This window comes from Emydura macquarii, unplaced genomic scaffold (genome assembly GCF_026122565.2).
Source record: "Emydura macquarii macquarii isolate MOO-44397 ecotype Brisbane River unplaced genomic scaffold, CSIRO-AGI_Emac_v2 contig_2205, whole genome shotgun sequence".
Lineage (NCBI taxonomy): Eukaryota > Metazoa > Chordata > Testudines > Chelidae > Emydura > Emydura macquarii.
Window position 1 is genome coordinate 31,509,336 of NW_027132342.1, and position 23,624 is coordinate 31,532,959.

The following is a 23,624-nucleotide window of genomic DNA, read 5'->3' on the forward strand; positions in this document are numbered from 1 at the left end:
AAGCAAGAAAATAGCTTTAATTGTCTAAAAATATGGATAGTGTTTATGGGGTTAGTTCAAGATTTTTCACACTCTGTCCTTCATATCCCTGCCAGATCTATGAGAATGATCATGTTTTCTTCTCTTTAATTGAAGATATGTGAGGAAAATGGCTGTCTTGGAAAATGACCCTTTTCTCCTTGTTTTCTAGGGATTAAGAGAGCAGAATTCCCTAGCTCCTTCCTGTGTTAACTGTAGTGAACTTTTGAGAGAATCTATTCTGCTTTGTTATTTCAGGTCAACAGGGAAACCATTTGGGATTACTAATACTATATTTTAGAACAATAGAACTTGCACATTTGGTGGAGAGAATGTTCCCTCCCAGCCTTAATAAACATGAGCATACTGAGTCTCCTTTCATATACACTCCCAAACTTACAGTAATATATACAAAAAAATTAAAAAGACATATGGATTTTGACCCAGGTATTTGAAAAAACAGGTACTAAAACTATGTTTCAAATTCTATATGGATGTTTTTTAGTTTATTATTATAACCTGTCACAGGGAGGCTGGCCCCTTAAGGGGATATGGGCTCAATCCCTCTGGTGATAAGATCAGCTCACTTCCCAGGTGGGAAAATCATTGGGTCATATGACTATCTCAAGTCAAACCTTGATGAAATAAGGAAGAGGCCTGATGAGGAATGAGGGGAGGGAAGCTGTGCCAGAGGCTGTAGAGAGTAGGAGGCCTTTGACCAAGAAAAAGATTTGGGTGTAGAGGGCCGCTGGGACACTGATCCGTGGAGGACTCCAGGCCAGAAGTCCTGGGTATCTCTGCAGGGAGAGCAGGCACAGAGACCATCAGAGAGGAGGAGCTGAGCCCAGCTTCGGAGTGGGGCAGAAAAGTGCATGAACTGTCTGTGACAACCTGTACCCTGTGTTCACCCTTATAGAAGGCTGTGATATATTTTGTGCAAAGTATAAGTTGTGCAAAGGTATCATTTGAAAAGTTATAATCTGCCGAAAATTATTGTCCTGGTAAAATGTGTGGCAACATTTTATGTAAGTTGCAAGGCTTTAGTGCAGTGGTTCTCAATCTATTTTCCATTGTGGGCCACATATGCAGCGCTCTATGTGTTATGTGGGCCGCATCCACACAACCATATATATATGCTACCTGTATGGTCCTAAGGATGTCACATGGGCTGCAGCTGTGGGCTGATTGGGCCGCAGGTTGAGAACCATTGCTCTACTGTATAATAGTGTTATAACTTGCTCCAAGGTTAAGAAAAGCAGGCCCAAATCAGTTTTTCAGAGACAAAGACACTGTCATCCCATCTTAAGGGATATCACATGCTTAAGCAGCCATTCTCCAGCAGGGTGGAATAGATAAACAAGAAATTGGCCTTCCATCATAGGGATAATTCAAACCTCACATCCACAAGAGACTGGTCACCATGACTCAGCAAGGATGTTTCTAGCACAAGAAATTAAATTATAAAGAGGGGAGGAAAATGCTTGACTTCACTCCTCTTCCTCCCATCTTTCTGCTTATGACAGCAATGACTACCTGAAGGACAGTGGATTCTGCTGGAGGGTTCCCAGGCTGAAAAAAGACCCAGCCTGTGAAATTTACTGCTGCATATGGTGAAAGAGATGCTTTTGTTTTGAATTCTCTTAGTTGGTTAAGATAGCCATTAGTTTGCATTTTATATTTTATTTTTTTCATAACCAATCCTGACTTTTATGTCTCATTACTTGTAGTCACTTAAAATCTTTCTTCTCAGTCTGTAGTTAATAAACTTGTTTTACTGCTTTACCTTAACCAGTGTGTTGGATTAACATGTGTGGGGAAAACTTCCTTTGGAATAACAAGGCTGGTGCATGTCATCTACCATTGATGAAATGATGGACTTTATATGAGCTTGCATTGTTCAGCAATGTGTTGGGCAATATAAGACGCACAATTCTGAGTGAAAATATGGGACAAGAGATCTTTCTGGTGTTGCTCTGCGGTTTAATTCATGAGTGATTGGCTAGTAGCACTCAATACCTTGCAGCTGGGAGCAAGTTACATGCTGGAGACTGTGTTAACTGGCCAGGAGTGGCTGTTCTCACAGGAAAGCAGTGTAAGATGCATCCTAGGTTGGAGAATCGGGAGGACACAGCTTTTCAACAGTCTAGCTTGTACCCTGGGTAATATCACAGTGTGAAAGGAAGACAAACTGGCAGGGAGGAGCGGCTGGACAAAGTCTGAGACTGGGGTGAAGACTGACTTGTTTTTTGTTTTGAGTTCTATTTGGTTTACGCCATTTTATTGGCAGGATTAAATAAATAGGACTTTTGAAGGGAAGCTTTGTTTTAAAATCTGTTGGACTGTGTGGTATGGAGTGCTTAAGGGGCCCTACAGAGAGGGAAACTGAGGCAGGGCTGACCATGAGGGGGCACTGGGGAGACAGTGACTCAGTGTCAGGTCTCAATTCAGCAAAGCACATGTTTAACGTTGTCATTGATACTTAATGTTAAGCATGTGCTTCATTGACTTAAAATTATGTTTATTTTTGCAGTTAATGCATTATATATTTGTGAGTTCACACATCACATACCATGCTTCAAAATTTATATAGCTATTTAAAAGCAATCTGTGGGTGACAATGGGGAGCGTGATTATCCCCAATGTAATCAAAATAAATTTTACAGTAAGATGTCCTCACTGTAAAAATATTATGTTGGTCCTGATTCACAATGCTGGAATTTTTTAATACCAAAAATAATCCTGCATAATGCACAGCTCTGATGTATATGTTGTCATGGTTCATTTGCAGTCAGAATCATGACCATGATTTAGGACATTTTCACTGATCTTCATTGGACTTTAAATCAGCTCTTAGTTCTACTCTTTAAGTCCTTCTGTTGAGCATCCATAAATTATGGAGAGAACATAAATTGTTTAACTGATTAAATAAACAAAATATACATTGCTTTCTTGCCTCAGTCAGTAATATGAATTTCTCTGGAGTAAATATTACCTTCTGGCTTTGTTCAGCTAGCAGACATTGATGAAAATATTTTCTTTCTAATAATTAATTAAATCATGGTCCTTCACAGGTCCATGAAGATTCAACTAATTAAAGTCATCAGAATAAGGAAGGCCACTTAAAATATGAGATTTGAAATTGCAACTTAATAGCCAAGGCACAATGTTTCCTTGTTTATTTAGACTTAAACCCTGATAATTGCCACTGGTCAATTTAGGAAATATTGTGTCAATTCCGATTACCATATTACACACTAGTTGGCCATTATAGATTGGTTTTGAGGTAAGTTTTGAGGTGTCTGTTTCTGGTGTTTATGGACTATTGATTTATGTTTTGGCATAGCAGTATGAGTTTTATAACACAGGAAAAAAAACCTATATTGTAGCAAATACGTTGAAATCTCAGTTGTGTACAATACATCATGCTTAGAAACTAGATTTATTTGTAAATGTATTAGTCCAATTAATCTCAAGTAGGAAAAATCACATTCAAGAAACAACAATTGCAAAAAAGAAACAGTTATGTTATCACCTTGATGATTTTTCATAGTATATTTTTCACACAAATATGATTTTAGATTAAAATAAGATAACCATAAAGCACAGTTACTCAAACTAAATATACATTGCTGTCTTTGCTGCATCAGTAATATGAACTTCTCTTGAGTATGTAGGGTCTTCTGGCTTTGTTAACATGTAGTTGCCGTTTCAGAATATAAGGAATTTTTCTCTTCATTATATCTTGGTTTGAATTCTCTTGATTGAAAACATCTTGCTGAAGTAACTGTAAAACATGAGAAGAGACACTGTGGAATCTCTATATTTCTTTAGATTAAAGATAAAGAAAAACTATTAATCTCTTGATACTTTTGTAAATCTACATTCTCTTAATGTACTCACTAACTAGCAAAAGAGATAATGGACTTTAACCTTGTTGTTTCACGAAATTAATTATTAAAACAATATCTGTTTTATCTATAATCACATTATTGATGTGTAAATCTCAAAAATTTGGTGGTGAAGTACTAATCCCATTGAAGTAAATGGGATTATTGACATTGATTTGAGTGGGGCCAGGGTTTCACCCTGAAAGCTTTCATTTAATGTGGATAAAGCTTTAAGAATTTAAAGTTCTTTATATAAACATCATCGGTCTAAAATTTAGGCTGGAAATCTGATGAGACTTCCACTACTTGCTGGTTTCAGCGTTCCTAGTGATATTACAGTATGTTTACTTCTATTAGTAGGCAAAATGAGAAACGTATAAAATTTTCAAATCAGAAATGTGAAAATATATAGAAAACAAAAGTTGTGAAGGTCAGAATGTGCAAAACCAATCGTGCTTTGAGTTTTTAAGGAAATGTCAGGTCGGTTATTACATTACCTGAAATGATTTAATCCATTCTTATTAGTGCACCTTTTAATGATCAAACACAATCCAGCTGGCTGACAGAGGGTCGTTAAATAAAAACCTTGTATCATTCATAATGCAGTTGTTTAGGGGCACTAAAGTTGATTGATCACTTAGTAAATGGGTCCTGATCTAAAATCTGTTGGAGTCAATGGAAAGACTCCAAGTGATTTCAATGGGCTTTGGAACAGAGCTTGGATGAATAGGATCACAGATAGAAGTGTAGTGTATTACTCATTCTCAGCTGTGGAGCCCTTTCTCAAGTTTCCATGATCTCTTCCTTCCCTTCTCTATTAAACTTATCTGATATTTCTTTGCACTCCTTTTCTTTACATCTAAGCTGCAACAGGACCATAGTTTCTTGATCCATGGCTTCTTTGAGGTCAATGAGCCCCAGTTACTGCTCCATGTTCCCACATCTCCAGGGTAAGAGATATCTCAGTATCATGACGTAGTGTGCTAGTTCTACAGCAGATACTCTGCAGTGCTAAGTGTACTGATGAAAAGGACTCTGAGGCAATTTTGAGCCCCAAAGATGCATACTGTTACAGTGCTCTGTGTGTACAACCTTAGCTGACTCCGAGGATTCTAGTGCACAGACTTGAAAACAGACTGCTGTGGTCCAGCAGATCATATGGGCTGAATCCTCAGTTGTGGGGAGAGGAGAGGAAGAGGGAGAGAGCGTGTGTAAGTGAAAATGGCTCTAAACTACCTTTTTTGCACTCTCAATCCTGGGCTTCTAGACATCAAAAGATCCCCTAAAATAGCCTAAAGCCATGTTGGTGGGGAAACACCCTGCTTCATGGTATTCCCCAGGGCAACCATGGTGGCTTTGCAAACACATTGTACTGACATAGGTAGTGCAAATGGGCAACTATGAATTGGGCCCAATGATGCTATGCACATACACAATGCCATCTCCTGCTTTCAGTCACACCTGTGTAAATCCACATTGTTGCTTAACACAGTTTAATTTTCTGTTCTGTTGTAAAGCTCATCTCCATATCTCTGCTTAATTTTTTTTTGAATGGCTACATATAGGACAGACAGGACCTAGGTTTTAAGTCTCTCTTAAATACATAATCAAAGCAGAGTCATTCAAGTGGCATGCATTAGTGATGTGTTGTTTTACCTCCCAGTACTGAACGGCTCTGCTTTGGCAGACATTTTGGAGCTGATATATTGTCAGCATCGCTTCCAAGTTGGAGCCATCTAGAGCAGCAGGAAACTGTCCTCTCGTAAGGAAGTCATCTTCATCAGATTCCGTTGTTTCCTCTGCTTGGTTGTTTACGTTGTTTATAAGACTGCACACATTTAGCAGGGTCGTTTTCCAGTAAGGAAGTTTTGCTCTGTTAATCTGAAAGATATAAAACACATGCTATGTAAAAATGCTGTCTTTTCTTTAGCGATCGCTGTGACACTGTAAAGCATTTCAATGGGGACAATATATTTTGTGTAGTGTTTTGGGGGGGAGCTGCTTGTTTGTTTTTGTCTAACCAAAATTAAGGCAGCAATTGTAGTGGGCTGTAATTAGGACAACTCATTTATTAAACATACAGGGTCTGATCTCCTGTGCCTTGCCCCCCAAAACCAGAATGGTAGCATTTCACAGCTCTCTGCGCAGGTATAAATGACATCACAAGGTTCAAGGGAGTGGAGAATCAAGCTTGTTGGATGGAGTCCTGGGGCAGGCAGCTCAGCCTATCTAATAAGCATGGACTCAGAATGCATCCTTGTCAGCAAGAGGATCCTCCTCCCCAAACAGCCGCACGGTAAGGGGTACCTCTGTGCTCCCTGGCTAGTCCTACAGGGAGTGTGCTCTCTCTGGACACAGGTGTGTGATGCAATGGACCTCTGCAGTTTATGAACCCTCAGGCCTTGCTTGCTGTGGCCTTTTTTACTGTCTTGTGTAGGGAGCTTTAATGGAGTACTAATCTGCAGAACGCAATGGATTGCAGATTACCAAAATGAAGTTACAGATTAAGCTGATGTGTAAATACAAAAAATATTATTAAGCAAATAAAGATGAGCCACTCTGTATCTGGTTCTTTACGGGTAGAGGGTAAGTTTATTTTAAAAAAAAAAACATGTAGGGAAATAAAGAAGAAATTGAAGGTTGAAAGTATTCTTGCAATGGGCTGGGTGTGTTTGCCTAAAACATCTCATGCCCAGGCAGCTAGCAGGTGTTGATCCTATCGAGAAAGGTTTGAGTGGGTTCTGCTGTCTCCTTGAGGCAGGTAAATTTTTAACCTATCTTTATGTATAAAAAGGTGAAAGTGAATCTCCTGTTAGTGAGGATGCAGAGTGTGGGTTGAACAGTCCTGAGAGAAGAACCCTAGGAATTGCCAAGCCTATGGAGCATATTTGAACTGACTCTTATATCTTCTTTTCGTTAAATCCAAACTCAGGAAGGAGGCCACACTGAACTTTGTATATAGTGTGAATTTATTTGTAGGGCAAGTTGGAAAAGGTGCCTGCCCACTTTATATTCCCATCCAACACAATTACGTTACAAAACTTGGATGTAAAAGATTAATGCTATTGACCATCTGTATATATCTCTGCCTCCTATTACCATTATTAAAAGATAGACATGAATACCAATGGCTGAGCAGACCCATTATGAAGAGGGAAAACACTAAATTCTGTGGCACATATATTCAGAGATGAATACCTAAAGGCAGCAGAAAGGCAAGTCATGTGTGAGCAGATATCTATGGGACTGGTGGTAGGGGAAGGAACTGGCAGGAAAACAGAGTGGGTAGCATGGAGAGTCAGGCATGTGAGAGCAGACAGTTGAGTAGAATGGAGAGATCCAGCATAAGGGAGGACAGTTCAAAGATTATTGGGGAGACTGTTGGAGATCAGGACATTTGGAAGGAAGTTGAGTCTGTTGTAGTGGGTAGGGAGAAGAATCCACATTGTGGAAGAGAATGGGATGTTGTCATGGGAAAAGCAGGGATTCGGTTCTAAAGATATGTAGATATTATTTGCTTATCTTCAGTTTCTCATAACAATTTGCTAAATAAGGGTTATTAATGAATATTAGTGCATTTTGATTTAAGACTGGGTGAACTGCAACAGGAGTTCTGCTATGTAAGAGCCATCAGACCCTAAAAGAATGTACTTATATGAGAGGATTTTCTCTTGGTCAAGATGAATCTCCACTCAGTAGAGAATCTGCATGCACTTACCTGCCCTGGGTCCTCCACGAACTTAACCTATTTATTCTCAGTCAATGCCTTCCTTCTATTTTCCTATTAGCTAGAGCTGGGTGGAGGAATTTTCTTTTCATGAAAGATATTTGGTTTCAATCCAATTTAGAAGAACCCCCCACATATTTCAAAATTCTCTGTGAACTGGAATGGAGCCTTGACTTTTGAGGGCAGTCTGTCTTGTGGGCTGCCCTGGGGCCCCTGAGCTGCTGAAGAGGGGTGAGCTTCAGAGCCAGGATTCCCAAAATTTCTAGGCTAATGGTTCTCCATCTGCCTACCAAGTGAGTTGCTAAGGATCCATGAGCTTGGAATGCTGATCTGATGAGGAGCCTCAGGCCTAAGAGCCGGGGTTCCCATAGCTTCCGGGCTCCCAGCTGTTTGCAAGTCTGCCGGCTGAGGCTTTTGTTGGAATTTATTACTATCTGTCTCCGGGAAATGTTTCAGTTTCAAGGAAACAGCCAAGTGTTTTGTTGGTGTTTTTCCTACCAGCTTTAGTTTTGGTTTGGAAAAATGAAACGAGGGAGCTTCACTCACCACTTCCCTTCTCCATCATATTTTCCACTTTCTGGGTTCCCCGTCTATTTTTCCCTTCTTTAAAATTTTGTTTTCCCTCCAGCACAGAAATTAGTTTCCTTTAAACAGGATTTAGAGACAGAAAAAATTCCAGGGACAAGGAAAGCATAGGCTGAGCAGTACCTTCTTGGTCACTGACCTCATAGTTCCCAAATGATTCATGTTGAGCATTTACTCATAGAGATGTAGGACTGCAAGGGACCTCAAGAGGTCATCTAGTCCATCCCTCCTGCGCTGAGGAAGATTTAAGTATACCTAGACCATTCTTGACTCCAAAGATGGGGATTCCACAATCTCCCTTGATAAATTAGTCCAGTACTTAATTATTCTTATAATTAGAAAGCTTTTTCCCCCTAATATCTAACCTAAATCTCCCTTGTTGAAAATTAATGTCAGGTTTACATTTTATTTGTGAATTAAAGTGTATTTATTTTTATGTTTCAAGGAATAAATAGTAATGTAGCAACCAAGCCTTGTGATTGGTGGACAGTACATAATAATATAGCTGTTTCAGCCATATAGAAATTCATTTTATTTAGTGATAACATGTTTAGAGGGAGGGCAGTGTATATACTCTATGTAATTACCAGTCCACTAGAGAATCCTATAACCTTGTGGATATTTGAGTCATCTTGCTAATAGAGATTAATATTTTATGTTGGATCTGTGTGGTATTCATTGTTAGCCATATGTTTGTTGGGGGGTTTGTTTGTTTGTTTGTTTGTTTTTGTTTTGGGGGGCAGAGAGAGATAAATGTCATAAAGACAGACCAAGGCAGTAATAGAAATTTGCACCAATGTCAGCCATTATCTAAGATATTCCCTTTGGACCATAGTCCTCTCTCAGATACAGCTATGTTATTAAGTGGGCATAATTTAGTCCTTTATTAGAAGATCCTTGCTTTCTCAACTGTGTTGGATTCGCTGTTCAGAAATGTATATTTTGTTTTGAAGGTGAAATGGAAACACATCCTAAATCCTGCTCAGTAGTTTGAAATTTTGTTTTTTGTTTACTTAAGGCTCATCTGGTTCTTCATCCAGGTGATATAATTAGAGTGTTGAATTATCCGACAGGTTCACAACAAAATTAACCTCTTTATGGAATGTCTGACTTAATTAGCAGGAGATGGGTTTAAAAAGTAAATAAGGTGCCTATTTCAATTTCAAAACCCTCTTTGGTTTACTTAAAATTATTTGTGGCATAAAAAAGTACTTAATTTTTTCGCACAAAAGATTATGCTTTCCCCGTACACTTTTCTGCAAGTTCCAACCCTTTGTACTAAGAATGATGTTTTCAGCTTGTGGACGAAGACTATGGTGGCTTCCTGTGTAGAGCTGCAGTATCCTTTGAGTCTAAATTTGTTACTCTATCCCAGCTTTAGACATGCCAAAAGAATATTTTAGAAGACATTGGTAGCATATGCAAGTAGCAACTGCCAGCTGAGTCAAGTTTAGTACAGTTCTTACTAGCTAGGCCAGGAGAAGAATCCCCATTTAACACACGGTAGTTATTGGTCTTTGAAGCATTGTTTGTAAGACCCACCTAAGATAAATTGGTACAATGGACCTTATTCCCATTTATGCCACACTTACATCACTGTAACTCCTTTAACTTCAGTGTAATTACTTCTGATTTGCCCCCGTGTCAGATCAGAAAGGGGTCATATGCCTTTAGGAATTGGCTGACCAGGTTAATTATCAGTCAAGACTACATATAGGAGTGCTATTTATAGATTCTGAGAGTGAGTATGGCCTCTTGGTTACAGCACCAGACTGGGACTCAGTGCACCTGGGTTCTATTCCTGGTTCTGCCACTGGTGTGCTGGGTGACTTAGAGCAACTCACATCACTTCCCCATGCCACAATTTCACATCTGTAAAAAACTGAGACAATGGTACTGATTTCTTTTGTTAAGTGTTTTGAGATCTACTGCTGAAAAGCACTAGGTAAGAGCTAGGTATTGTTACATAACTGTCTGCTGAGCAGACAGCTCTCCTCTGATCAAGTGAACAGAGTATGCTTGTTACTCCACTGTAACTGCAGGTATTGAATGAATATTATTTATAAGTTGTGTGAACTCTCTCTAGTAATATGGTAAAGCATAGCCTTCCACTCAAGGAGTCCAAGAGTCCTGGTTCACTTTCAGTGAGTGGCATATTTTCCACACAGTTCTAGACTGACAGTCACACAGGTAACTACAAACACTCAAGTTATGGTTTGGAAACAGCCAGGAAGGAGATCAAAGCACCAAAGTCTCAAAGGTTAGAGATAATATACTGAAGGTTAGCTCAAAAAAAGTCTGGTAGTAATTTGATAAAACAATGGAGGTCGTTTGTAGTATGAATCTGGATTTGAGATTTATTGATGCTGAAGAATTCATACAGCGAATCTGAAATAAGTTTTTGCATTGACGAAGATTCTTATAAAATGTAATATTGAATGTTGTTGGGCTCAGAAATATAGCTGGTCTTTTCTTTTTCCTGTGATGTATTTCTGAAGACAGTTTGAAAGTTTGTGTCCCAGTTGCTAACAGAGCTGGCCAGAACTGGCAGTTTCCAGTTCATGATATTTGAAATTTGGTTTTTTTCAGATCCAGAATGAAACCTGTCTTTTTGAAACTTCCCACGAACCAGAAATTTAAAAAAAATCATATTAATATTTAATTTACATTGTTTCTGAAATGAAGTTTGCTCCCAGGACCTTTGCAGCAGCCAGTTGAAATGGACATTCTTGTTAGTTTCACCGCTGCTATTCAGAGGGCAGCCATGAAACTGTCAAGAACGTCCATTTCAGTTAGCAGCTGCCAAGGCTCCCAGGGTCTGGAGTTCTGAGGCATGCCCACAATACAGATTGCCCCAGCCCAGGGAACTCTGAGTTTCCAAACTCCTGGGACAGCTGGTCCCAGGACTGCCTGCTCAGAAATTAGATAGCACAGGGATCCAGCTGGCTTGGGAGTCTGGAAGTCCTGGGATCCTGGAGCCAGGGAAGTCTGCATAGTATAGTTGCTCTGGATACTTGTCCCAGGACTTCCAGGCACCGCAGTAGAGAACTTGGAAGTCCTGAGAGCCCCCATATTTTTCCAGGCTCTCTGCTGAGGAGCTGGGAGCCAAGCCTGGGTTAGAACCAGGGCTTTCAGGATCCTGGCTCCAAGTCAGTGAGCCTGGTAGCCTTGGCTTGATGTGTCTGTCTTTTGACAGAAACCTGCCTGTCAGAGAGGGCTTCATCGGAATCCTTCCTGTGATGCTACAAATTTGTCAAGCCCAAACCATTTTTGCAAAACATTTCAGGTTCAACAAATCAGCATTTTTCTAATAAAACTCTGTCGCATCAAAACATTTCTAACCAGCTCTAATTGTTTACCTAAAAGGAGCAGTAGGAAGGCATTTATCGTGTCTGGCACTGCCTTGAATCTGGAGGACTAAAGGGAACTCTGAGTTCCACTGTATGGATTTGTTCCACATCAGCTGGTTTATCTCTGATTTTGGTTAAATGGTACCTCTGGAGGCCCTGTTGATGTAGTAATAACTTATATCATGCTGTGTGCATAGTATTAGCTGCTGGAACATGGATAAATTCTGAATGTTACAAATTTTATAAAAAGAAATTATTTTCTGTTCTTGCTTCCAATATCCAATATTTCATCCTTAGCAAAACAGATTAAAAAAAAAAAAAATAGAATATCAAAATAATTAATACATTCAAATTCAGATGATTTTGTGCCAGAGATAGCTTAAACAGTGATGACATTGTTTATGGTATTTTGGAGGTATACTACAGTGCTTAGAACTCAAATAACATTTGGTGGTTGCTGCTCTGCAGTGAGCTTTGTTTCATGATGGAGTACTTTCTTCCTCCAGGTAGTATGATTTTACTGCTTAGATGTTTCCTCCTTTTGTCATAGTGGAGAATGAAATAATTCAGCATATTCTGCAAATGGATATTCAGGTGAATTCAATGTGATGTCAAGGTATACCTGGTATATCAGCAGCACAAGCCGTGTCAGGTCTATAGAAAATACTATCTATTTAGGTGCTCATATTCCCCCATCAGTGTAGTATTTGAGTGCCTCCCAGATATTTAAAAATAGAAATAACAATAAAAATCTTCCTTTCTCTGTTGCTAAGCAGACAGGCTGAATTTTGTACCAAGTGGAGTTTTTCCAAGCTGCATTGCTGTCCTTGAATATATGAGTTTCAGTTACCAAGCTTAGTGGTCATGAATGCATGGATAAGTGGCCAGGTCTGTGTCTGATAGGAGGGAGCTTTATCTTCTGGCCAGACACAGACGGTAGTGGACAGGTTTTTCAACCACAAATACTGGATATTGCTTTTGTATTATCCTATATAGCAATGAGGTGTTGAAAAGGACCAAGGTTGCTGACAAGTTAAATAGTTGAGAGCAGGTGCCTCAATAGTGGGGAATATTATAGAGGAGGCATGTTCTTCAAAGCGACTGCACATTCCACCAGCATTGCCTCAGTCTTGTCTGGGTTCTGCTTTAGCAGGACAAAGAAGAGTTCTTTACTCTCCTATTATCCAGGAAGAAGAGGGCTTAGAATCACACATAATCAGAGGTATATTCTTGAGCAGTGAATCAGTTTAAATGGTTAGAGTACTAGAACATACTATATACTTAGAACACACTTATTGAAAATACTTTATGGACTCCCAGGAATGCCAAGCAGTGTTAATGTGGCTGAAAAACTACTTTGCTACACTTGTAGATCCAGACTTTCCGAAACAGGTTTGCTTTTTTCTCCTAAATGTGAGGGCCACCAAGATGATGAGATTGGTTGGTTAGATTGTCAAGTACATATCACAGACAATTAATGAGAAATAACAGTAGTTATTCTCTACTGGAATTAGATATGAGATGGGAGACAACAAGCATCAGTTCAGGAAGGTCTGAAGTTAAGTCAGGGATGTTCCTATCACAAGTCCACTTGTTAAGACAGGTTCAGTTATTAGGTCACTTGAACTGGGTTTATGAATTATGTGGCCTTCTGGACAGAAGTAGGCCTAAACAGCAAGTTGCCACACCCAACACTACACTTAACAAAAATCATCTTTACTCTGTCAACTATGATTCAGTTTTGGCACATTCTTAATCTGCCACCACACAACTGTTTTAGAGTTTATGTTGTGTGTCAGAGAAGGGGAAGAGCGATAGGTGATGAAATATTGGCTCCACTGATGTCAAAAGCAAAATTCATATTGACTTCATTAGAGCTAGGATTTCAGCAAGAGTGTATTAGCCCTTTGGGATTCAGAAGAAGAATCCTTTTGACAGAATCCAAATGCTAAACTGATCCCAGGAAAAGAATCCCCACTAATCTCTTTCTTACTATAGGAGTTTTTCTTGGCCCACCAGAAGACAAGAAGTAGGTTTGTTTGACATCTGGGTCCTGTTACCTAATTGGGAACACAGAAATCTAGGAATTACCATACTGGATCAAATCGGATTATCCATCTAATCCATTCTCCTGTTTCTATTGACAGCGATATCAGGTGGTATTAGAAAGTGTGGGAGAAGCTGATAAACCCTCAGATGAGCAAATGTGAAAAAACCATCCATCCCAGAGGCAAATTTGCTTCTTTAACCTATCAATTAATCATTGGTTTATGGAATTAATTTTTTGTGAAAAAAAAATTTGTGAAAATTTTCTCCTGTTTTTTCTACCTTTAATCCATGCTACCTTCACTCCATGTTATTTAAAATAAATAAATAATTTTTTCCACTTCATTTATGGAAGATATCAGTACTGCTAAAGTTTTTGGCCACTGCCTGTCAAATGTTCTGTTTCTTATATTCACCTATGTGAAGCCGAGATCATTGAGCCCTGCGTATTTGGAAAATAAATATATGGCTGGCTCTTTGGTCACTCAGGAAGGAAACTATTTACTGGATATTTCTGTGATTTTTTTTTTGATGTTCTTGATGATCACTAAAACTACAATATTATTCCTAAACCAAAATCAATATCTGTTGGTAACAGCTTTTGTCTTTTGAATATGTTAATTTTACACATGTAGAAAAAGTACAATATCTCATTTAGGCGTTAATTCAAGATAAAGTCAGACATAAACTTATTGGAAACACATTTTCCTCTTTATAAATTTATATCTCCACATGAAACTCAACCTGACTATTTCATTAAAGTACCAGCATTACAAGTGAGACACACGTTTTAATTTTTGCATCACATCAACACCTTTAAACTTCCTTTGAACTAAAAGAAAATTTTGCACCAAAGTAATGCCTTGCACTGAACTTTTATGTCTAGACTGTAGGTTATTACTTTGTGCAAAGACTTCCATGCTTGTAATGAGAATTCATGTGCTCCCTCCAAGTCAGCTAAAAGATTAAAAAAAAAAAAAAAAAAAAATTACCTTTGATGCATACTTATTGGTCACTAAATCTGCTTCTAACGCTTTCATTTCCTCTTCTGAATCTGGGAATAAATCAGAAACACATGTGTACTATTTCATCACAAATCAGAGTCATTTGATTTCAGCATATGGGATTTAGGTATATCTCATAAAGAACTTTAGACTTAAATAATGGATAAAGGGTTAGTTGGGTATCTTGCCTTATTAAAATATGATCCATATAGACTGACTGCAAGAGTTTTTATAAGTACCACATAGGTTAATGATGCTGCTTATAAACAGTCCCTCTCCATCATTCTAGGGCCTGATCCAAAGTCATTGAATTCAATTGAAAGATTCCCATTGACTTCAATGGGCTGTGAATCAGGCTCATAATCTACAGCCATCTCAGTAAACAAAAATGTTGCCCACTACTCATCCAAAGTCAATATGGCTTTTTAAATCATCTGAATAAGCTTATTTGTCACCTCTGCAAACTTTTAGAAGTTCACGTCTTAGTTCTTTACCTTAAAAAGGATATTTTCACAATAGAAAAAGTTTTAAGTAAAGTTTTTAAAGAATAGGCATTAATAATAGTTATAGTTACTGGGCAAGATTGTCATCAAAGTTTTACCAGTATAAATTCTACTGACATCAGTGATTTTAGACAGATCAGAATTTGGCATATCAGAGAGAGAGAGATTTATTGTAGTTGAGTAATTTCTTTCTACTAATTTAGTTGACCCTAAATAGTGCAATATATCAGCAAGTTTTGTGACTTATTTGATAGGGGAAACATTATTTTAGAAAGATGAAGCACAATCAGAAATAATTCTATTCTGATGTACACTGAATTGTGTGAGAAATTTACTATTTTGCAAATATAAGTAGCAATCGTAACTCAAAGATTATGGTAAATGTTTGAAGTAGAGCCCTGCAAATCTGTGGATATACACTTTATATCCACGGATATCTGCATCTGTGGACTGTGTTTGCGGATCACAGATCGGATGTGGATACAAATTTTGTATCCACGCAGGGGTCTAGTTTGGAGATCATTAAAGATCTATGTTGAAGCACATTTTAACTAGTTAATTGTTTTGTACCTTCCTAAAAGCAACATTAATTCAAAGCCAATCAATAAATTTGTTTACTTAGATTTTTAAAAAATAACTAAAAAGACACTTATCTGAGGTTCTAGGCTTTCTGACAAACAACAACATATTTTAAATCTCAGTTGTGTTAGCATGATCAGTGTTGTTGTTATTATTTCAATTTTCTATACAGTGGAATCTATTGGCCAGTTCCATCCAGGTTTGAGATCTACTGATGAAAAGTGTTATAGAAGAGTTGGTTTTATTATTATTATTTATTTACTGCTATGACTGCCATGGCAGTCATAGGAACATAGGAGATAAGACTGGAAAGACCCTCCTGGATCATCCAATCCAGTCCCCTGTTACTGCAGGTAACCCCAGGATATATTCCCATACACAAAATAATCAAGCTTCATCTTAAAATTAGTTAGACTGTTTGTCCCCATTCCTCCTATTGGGAGGCTGTTCCAGAACCTCACGCCTCTGGTTAGAAACGGTCTTCTAATTTCTAACTGAAATTTTATTCATAGCCAGTTTATACTCATTATTCTTGTGCCAATGCTGTCCTTTAGCTTAAATAGCTCTTCTCCTTCCCTGGCATTTTCACCCTGATGTATTTATAGAGAGTAGTCATATCCCCAGCCTTCGTTTTGCTAGGCTAAACCAGCCAAACTTTTTTAGCTTCTTCTTGAAAGATAGGCTCTTTGTGCCCCCTGATAACAGTAGTAGCCCTTCTCTGCATGAGTCATCAACACAGTATCTTAATACCTACCAAAAGTCCTGTTAACAGGACTCCACCCTGAGGAGTTTACACTAGGAAATACAGGCTAAAAATAGAGCATGGTGAATGGTCGTGAGAGGTGGAATGCTGCACAGAATACACAGGTGCTAAGAAATGTTTCGAATGAAGAGAGCAAGAGAGTTTGGGGCACATTAGCTGGGAGACTATTACAGGTGAATGGGATGGCAAGGAGAGAAGCATAGATTCAAGAGCCAGTGAAAAAAACAATGGGAGGAGCCAAAAAGGGCATGGGCAGACAGCACAGGGAATGGGAAAGGGTGCAGGAGGAGCTGAGGGCAGGGATGCAATGGGGACAGAGTTATGGAGAGCTCTGAATATAAAATTTGATTGTATCACACGATATTGTTTAAGTAAAGGGGGAATGAACACACCTTGCTCTCCTCTTGCTGGTTCATACCTTGCCTGAATTGAAATTCTGCACTTTGTTCATATATTTACATTTTACAAAAAGATACATTTCCCCCTCAGTACAAACTATCTTTTCAAAAGAAAATTAAAATACAGGTTCTGTCTTAGTGCTGTAAATGTTAACTTTAGCTAAAAACAGTTCAATGCTTTCCACTTTGAGCTGATCTGCATGTCCCATGTACACATTTTCTTATTTTCAAGCAAAATAAATCATTTTAATTATGGCACATCCCGCTTTCTTCATTATGGACCCAATCCAGTATCTACTGCAATCAATGGGAGACTTTCCATTGACTTTAGTGGACACTGGATCAGGGGCTCCTGCAGCTGCTAGGATCTGATCCTGCATCATTGATGCTAACTCATCTTTTTTTGGTAAAGCTTTTTAGTATCTATGGATGAAAAGTGCTATATAACAATTAAGTGTTATCACTATTCCTATTGCTGTACTACTCTATAAAAGAGGGAAACTGATCCAGCTGCAAACTGAAGTTAATAGCAAAACTCCATTCTCCAGCTGTATCAGATCCCAAGAGTAATAGTTTATCATCCAGAGCAATGCCAATGTGCTATTGGGAATATTGATACCTGATATTAAAGTTTCTCACCTCTGAACTCTTATTTAGAAGACAGAGCCTGGTACTCCTGAATACACTGTGAAATAGAATTCTTAAAGTTGAAATGTGTATTCTTTTTACTTTTTCTGGCATTTCATAGAATCAGAGGATTGTAGGGATTCAAGGTCATCTAATCTGTCCCTCCCTCTCATGCTGAGGCAGGAGGGTAAGTATACCTAGACCCTTCCTGACACCTGGAATATGTGTATCATCTTCAATATATTTCATAGTATCATTAATCATGTTAATCAAATATTAAGCTATTTTGAAAGTTATCAAGTCTGTATTTTGAAATCTCTTCTGCTGCATATGTGTGTGTGAGAGCGCGAGTGCGTGGCTATAAAAGCCACAACATAGCATTTTACATTTTTATGTATAAACTTAGCTATGTCAGTTTGCCAAAAGAAACTATAAAGTAAACATAGGTGTTAAAGATCATCTATTATCCTACGGCTATTTAAAGCAATTACACTTGGCGTGGAAAGTCACTTGAGTTTATTTTCCTATGGTGTGATTTGTTTTTGCATTGATGGAAACCTGCAGCTTTCCATCCCCACTTAGATCATTTGGTAAAGATTCTTAACGCTCTAGCTTCAGTTTTTGTATCTCCATCATTGATATGAAATATGTATTAAGTACACATATAGACATTTTGGTTAGGATGTGTCAAGGCTTTATATGAGCTGTGGAAAAGATATTGCCTAGGATATTTGAGATAACACAATATTCCATACATCACAAATACTTTCAACATTTGTGACAAAGTGAATGGTCACATCCTGTTATGTTTCTCAAGGGCTATTCTTTACTCTTCTTAAAAAAATATAATATTGATGCTGTGTGAGAGATCAGGAAAATGTGAAGGAAGGAACTTATGGGAATGACAGAAAAACTGACACTCAACACTTATTATCAGGGATGGCTCCCTATTTTGTGTGTGTGTGTGTGTATATGTATATGTGTATGTATATATATATATATATATATATATAAGTCTAGAGTTAACTCACTTGGTTTCTTTTGATTTGATCCGAGGGGCAAGTTAGTTCTTACCACCTAAAAATGACTAGACAAGACGCTAAACCTTTTTAAAAACTTCTCCTCTTCCTGGGCTTAAATCAGAAGAGGAACAATCGGATAACGAATCGCAGGGATAGGTTTGGGGACAGGAGCAGAGACCCACACGCCAACTGACTCCTTAGGAAGGAATCCCAAAGAAGTTGCAAAGCAGAGCTTACCTGAGCACAGACTCCAGGAGGTGGAAGCCAGCAGAATCATACACACCAGCTGAATTCTCATTCTTGCCATCTTCTGCCCTCTAGAAAGTAAAGTCCATAAATACTAAGAGGAAAAAATGAGAGAGACAGACACGGACACGGACAGAAAGAGAGAGAAAGTACAGCTGCTTCTTTCCCTCGCTGCCTTGAGCTGACTTGTGAGTATCTGAACCATAAGGGAGCCCTGAACCATTCCCGAAGTATATAAGCAGTGGGGTGATGTCACAGAAGTAGGGTGATTGTCTCTTAATGAATTATCCTCCCTTCTCCCCCTCCTCAACCCCCGCCTCCCGCCACTCAGTTCTGAGTGAAACTGACGCGATTCACTGATTGCTCTGCGCTGCTCCACGGCCCTTGACGTACAATGAGACCGATTCCGAAACGTTTCCACATGCAGAGCAAACCGGAGCGTTCGGTTCATCTATTCTCTGTCTCACGCTCACACAGCACTGCGAAAGATAATGCAATGCAGCATGCAAGAAGGATGCTCTGGAAAACCGGAGCTATGTTAAAACGGCGGAAATCTTGCTCCACATTCATCAAACGTAGCCCATAGCGATCCCACCGTAATGCTAAATAACCCCTCATTTTACAGACTTCCCCTCCGCAAAAGTATTGCCGAATCTTACCAACTGCTAGGCGAGCAATGCGAGGGAACAAAAGGTGTATTGATTATCTGTGACTGATGTTTTGTGCTACCAAAGGTTGTATTTAAAAGCATATGTTGCATAGATTTTTTTTTTTAACTAGGACACATTACATAGCTAGTCTTTTGGCCATTTCGTGTGTCCTAAATTAAATATATATAATCTCTCAAGCTTTAAGTACGCTACAGGGCAGGAAAAACATGTCCATGATATAGAAATTACATATGCATTAGTGGTGTAGAATATTCATATGGATTCTCCCTTCCCCCGGAGATAGTGAACGGGAACTGGGGTAAATACATTTTTTTTTTAAATGACATACCGAATGTACAAATGTGTGAGGTTCAAGTGATATAATATTAATTCGTGTAGCTGCTTTCTTTAAACTGGAGCTGAAAGTATTTCGTTTTGGCTGGTGTCTTTGCTTCCATTAGGAGGCGCAATGGAAGTATGAGAAAAATCACTCTCCTGCCGCGGGTTTTCAAGCTCATTGCTTTCAGATCCTCCTAGAAAACTCAGAACTACATTGACCTGAGTTAACAGAGATTCACATTGTATGCGAAATGGATTGGTGAAGCATTTCTCAGTTGTGTTTACATTCTGTCCCTATAACTCTTTTCCCCAGCACCTTCACTAGAAATGTAACGAATATTTGAAGCAGTGGAAGGGTTAGAGAGGCTAATTCCTTTTTTAGCATGAGTACTGAGGTGAAATGCTAAAGAATCACATCAGCCTGGAGCACATTATTTCTTTACAGTGTGACTTTTCCCAAAGATAAATGTTCCATCTGCGGAAGGCAGGGAATGCATATATTTCAGTGCAGCACATTTTGATCTGTGGGGATTTGTTTAAGGACTGGTACACATAGTCCACATGCCAGTAACACACTCATTGACTGATTGCTTCTCAAACAGTGACTGCTTCGCACAGCACTGAAGAGGAAATCGTTTCCTTTAAAAGCAAAGCGCAAATTCAGGCAGTGACAGTGATCAATCATATCCTTTTCCCATGTGCTACACACTTTTACTTACTGTTGAAATATAGTTCAGGTAGTTAAAAAATACACAGTTTTTAAAACATCCTGGAGTGCCACCGAAGGCAGTCTCAAGTCAGACTTCTGTTTGGATTTAAATTTTGCATCACTGTAAAATTTTAAATTTGGAAGCCCACTAGCACTGTCCTTACAAATGGATAAATATGAACAAATGCACCGTGAGTTAGTTCTTGGATTATTGTTGTTGTTACTTTAATAACCCAAACTCTTGCATATTATTGAAAGCTTTTCTTTCATGTACTTCTGGCAAGGATTTAAAAAAAATAAAGTTTCCTATTTTACAGTCAGTGCTATTCATTCATATTATGGTTACAGAGGAACACAAATACACACTGCATAAGGACCAATCGTTAGCTAATTTTACTATCTGGGTGTACTGTTTCTTTTCAGAAAGTTATGTGAATGGGAATCATATCTATAGTCTACTCTTGAACAGCATAATTCCCATATTCTTACATAACTGAAATGTACAAAGATGGTGTTCTCTTCCCCCCCCCCCCCCCAGTGAGTCTGTGATTGTCAGTTTTAATGCTACTAAAGCTGTGATCACCTAGTTTTTATCCTGTTTCTCTCTTGATTGTAAATCCCAAGGCAATAATTCAGGATTCTGTTATGTTATAACTTTTCTGACTTCTACCACTGTTTTTATCCCACTACTGGCAAATAAGCAGGCATGAACACTAATGTGTTCAAAATCTCTTTTGCTTCCACATTTTAGCTTCAGTACTCATCTGTACTTTCTTGACATATCATTTTCAAATGTGCTGGGGTCAGACACCATTGATCCAGCACCCTGGAGCAGTTTTATTTTGTTCTAAATGAGATTGAGCTGTCTCTTTCCCATTGTTTTTTTTTTTCTTTTCCTCCAACATCTTGCTATGTCTGCAGCTTTCCTCTACTGCTGTAATAACATGTTGCATAGTGGGAATAATAAGCATTTGAATAGCTGAATTTCAAAAGCAGTTTCTTACTTCCAAACAGGAAAGATCTAGGAATGAATCTTTCTTTTGCAGAAGAATCTGCTCTGGAAAGGCTTTCTAAGAGGTAATTGTTTCCTTTTCTGAAAAGTTCACTTCATTTGTAGAGGTCCTTTTTAAAATAAATAAATAAATAAATAAAATAAAAACCCTCTGATTCTTACAATCTAGGGAAATTAAGTATCGCCCCTTGAAAGTGTCAGTCAGGGTGGGGATGTTGTCATATCCTAGCAGCATTCGGACTGTGATCTGCACAGCACTCTCAGGCCCACACACCACCTTCTCTCAAAATGGCAAAAAGCAGTTGCAGGTAATCAAGTATTGGTGCTTCCTGTTAGATGTAGTCAAGTAAAAGAACAAACAAAATAACCTCTGGGCACCCTGTGTATCTGCTTTGTCTTTTTGTAGCTGTAAATACTGCTGCAATCAATTCTGTGGATGACACCAAATATGATAGGGGTAGCAACTATAGAGGAGAAGAGACCCAAATGTCCTGGAGTAAGAGTAGTGGAAGCTACAAATAAATGAGAGGAGAATAAGTATCAAAAAATCGGTAAAGTCTTCCACCCAGGGAGCAGAAAGAAATAGCACAGATGCAAAACAAGGGGAGCAAATTCAACCAGCTGCATTCATCTAATTAAAGCAGGTTAACTTTCATCTTATTTGTTTGACAGTGTCCTGTGACACGTCCAAGTTCTGCTGTTTCTACAAGGTAAATGTGGAATCCTGAATTTTATAGAGGAATTGGTCCGTAAGAGGTTGGAATCTCAACAAAAGGTCCATAAACCAAACTGGGACTGACTGTCCCATTCCATATGTGTAAAGTGAGCTTGGTTATGGGGCTGGCATATGTGTGCAGAGCTTTTTGTTTTGTTTAGCCAGAACAATGTCCTATGCATACTTCCTCAATTTGTACTTAATATCTGTCTCCTGAAGACTTTAGGTCAGATCCTGGGAGCTGACCATGCTGGACTGCCTGGGGTAGGAGGAGGAGGCACAAATGTGGCTTTAACATGATCCTGGGCCTGACACCAGGCGAGTCCCCAGCAAAATACAGAATAATCTCTCTGTCATATTTAGCTGCCTGTGGCTCCCAGCAGCCAGGGACCACACACAGATTGTGACTACATGGCCATGTACCTTTTTCCCTCACTATGTGTCCCACAGCACCTGGGGGTTCTCTCCATGCCAGGAAATCTTCAGGAAGCCGACTAAATCAGTTTTAAGGCTCAGTTGTGTTCTACAGAGAACATAAAATAGCTGTGCTATGACTAGTATCTAACCCAGCAATATTTCTTAATTTCAGATAGACCTATTCCCCCACAAGGTGTCTTGTGGGTCACTTGGTGTCTCAAACTCAAGGTGAACTTCTCCGTGTAGGTTGGTGAGGAGGGCAGTTTGCGTGGTGTCTGTGTGTGAGGACTAGGTGCCTCAGACTGGTGGAGCTGCTCTCCCTCTAGTTCCTCACATTGCAGGGCGGCTACTCTATAGAAAGCCTTGGTTCTCAGAGTCACAAACAGCTTTTAAGGGGCTTCTTGGCATCTTAAACCGGGAGGTAATTTTCTTCATCCTGTACCCTATTTTCTTCGTCAAGGAATTACAGGTGTTAGATTTGTGAATACTTTGAGGTTTTCTAGCCCATCTCCCACGCAAGATCATGCAGGCTCTCTCCCTACAATATTGTATGGCAAACAAAACAACTTTACTATAAAAACAGTTATGGTTGCTAAATGAAAACAGTGAGCTTACTAGAGCACATAATAAAATGTTTGGGGGGGTTTTCTCTTTCGAAAATGATAATGAAAATGGGGGAGAAATATTTTTGTTGAAGTATTCCATGGAAAATGTCAACTTTTGGCAAAAGATCAAAACATTTTTACTACAAGTTTGGCTGAAAACCAAACTTTTCAGTTTGGCAGTGCTACCACAGCCCCTCATGGGAGTTGTAGTTCAGGTTCCTCATGCCCACATTCTCTTTTATGGGCTGGGCTCCTTAATCAGACTCTCCATGATGAACCATGGTTTCCTCTCATTGCTGAGCCGCTGCATGCTCTGTAAGAGCCCCTGGCTATGGACAGCAAGGGAAATGTAGTTTGGCTGAAGAACCCAGCCCAAAGGGGGAACAGGTTGAACTACAAGTGCTGTGGGGTAGCATGACTAC

At 39.0% G+C, this 23,624-nt stretch overlaps 1 protein-coding gene across 1 annotated transcript; it reads right to left on the reverse strand.

Annotated features, from left to right (window-relative positions):
• Positions 1 to 3,438: 3,438 nt before the first annotated feature.
• Positions 3,439 to 18,974, reverse strand: NTS (neurotensin). The gene is made up of 4 exons (XM_067559097.1): positions 18,747 to 18,974; positions 14,606 to 14,667; positions 5,562 to 5,786; positions 3,439 to 3,802 (listed from the first exon to the last, which is right to left on the reverse strand). The coding sequence occupies exons 1-4, from the start codon at positions 18,814 to 18,816 to the stop codon at positions 3,662 to 3,664; spliced, it is 498 nt and encodes a 165-aa protein (XP_067415198.1). The 5' UTR covers positions 18,817 to 18,974; the 3' UTR covers positions 3,439 to 3,661.
• Between the last annotated feature and the right edge of the window lie 4,650 nt (positions 18,975 to 23,624).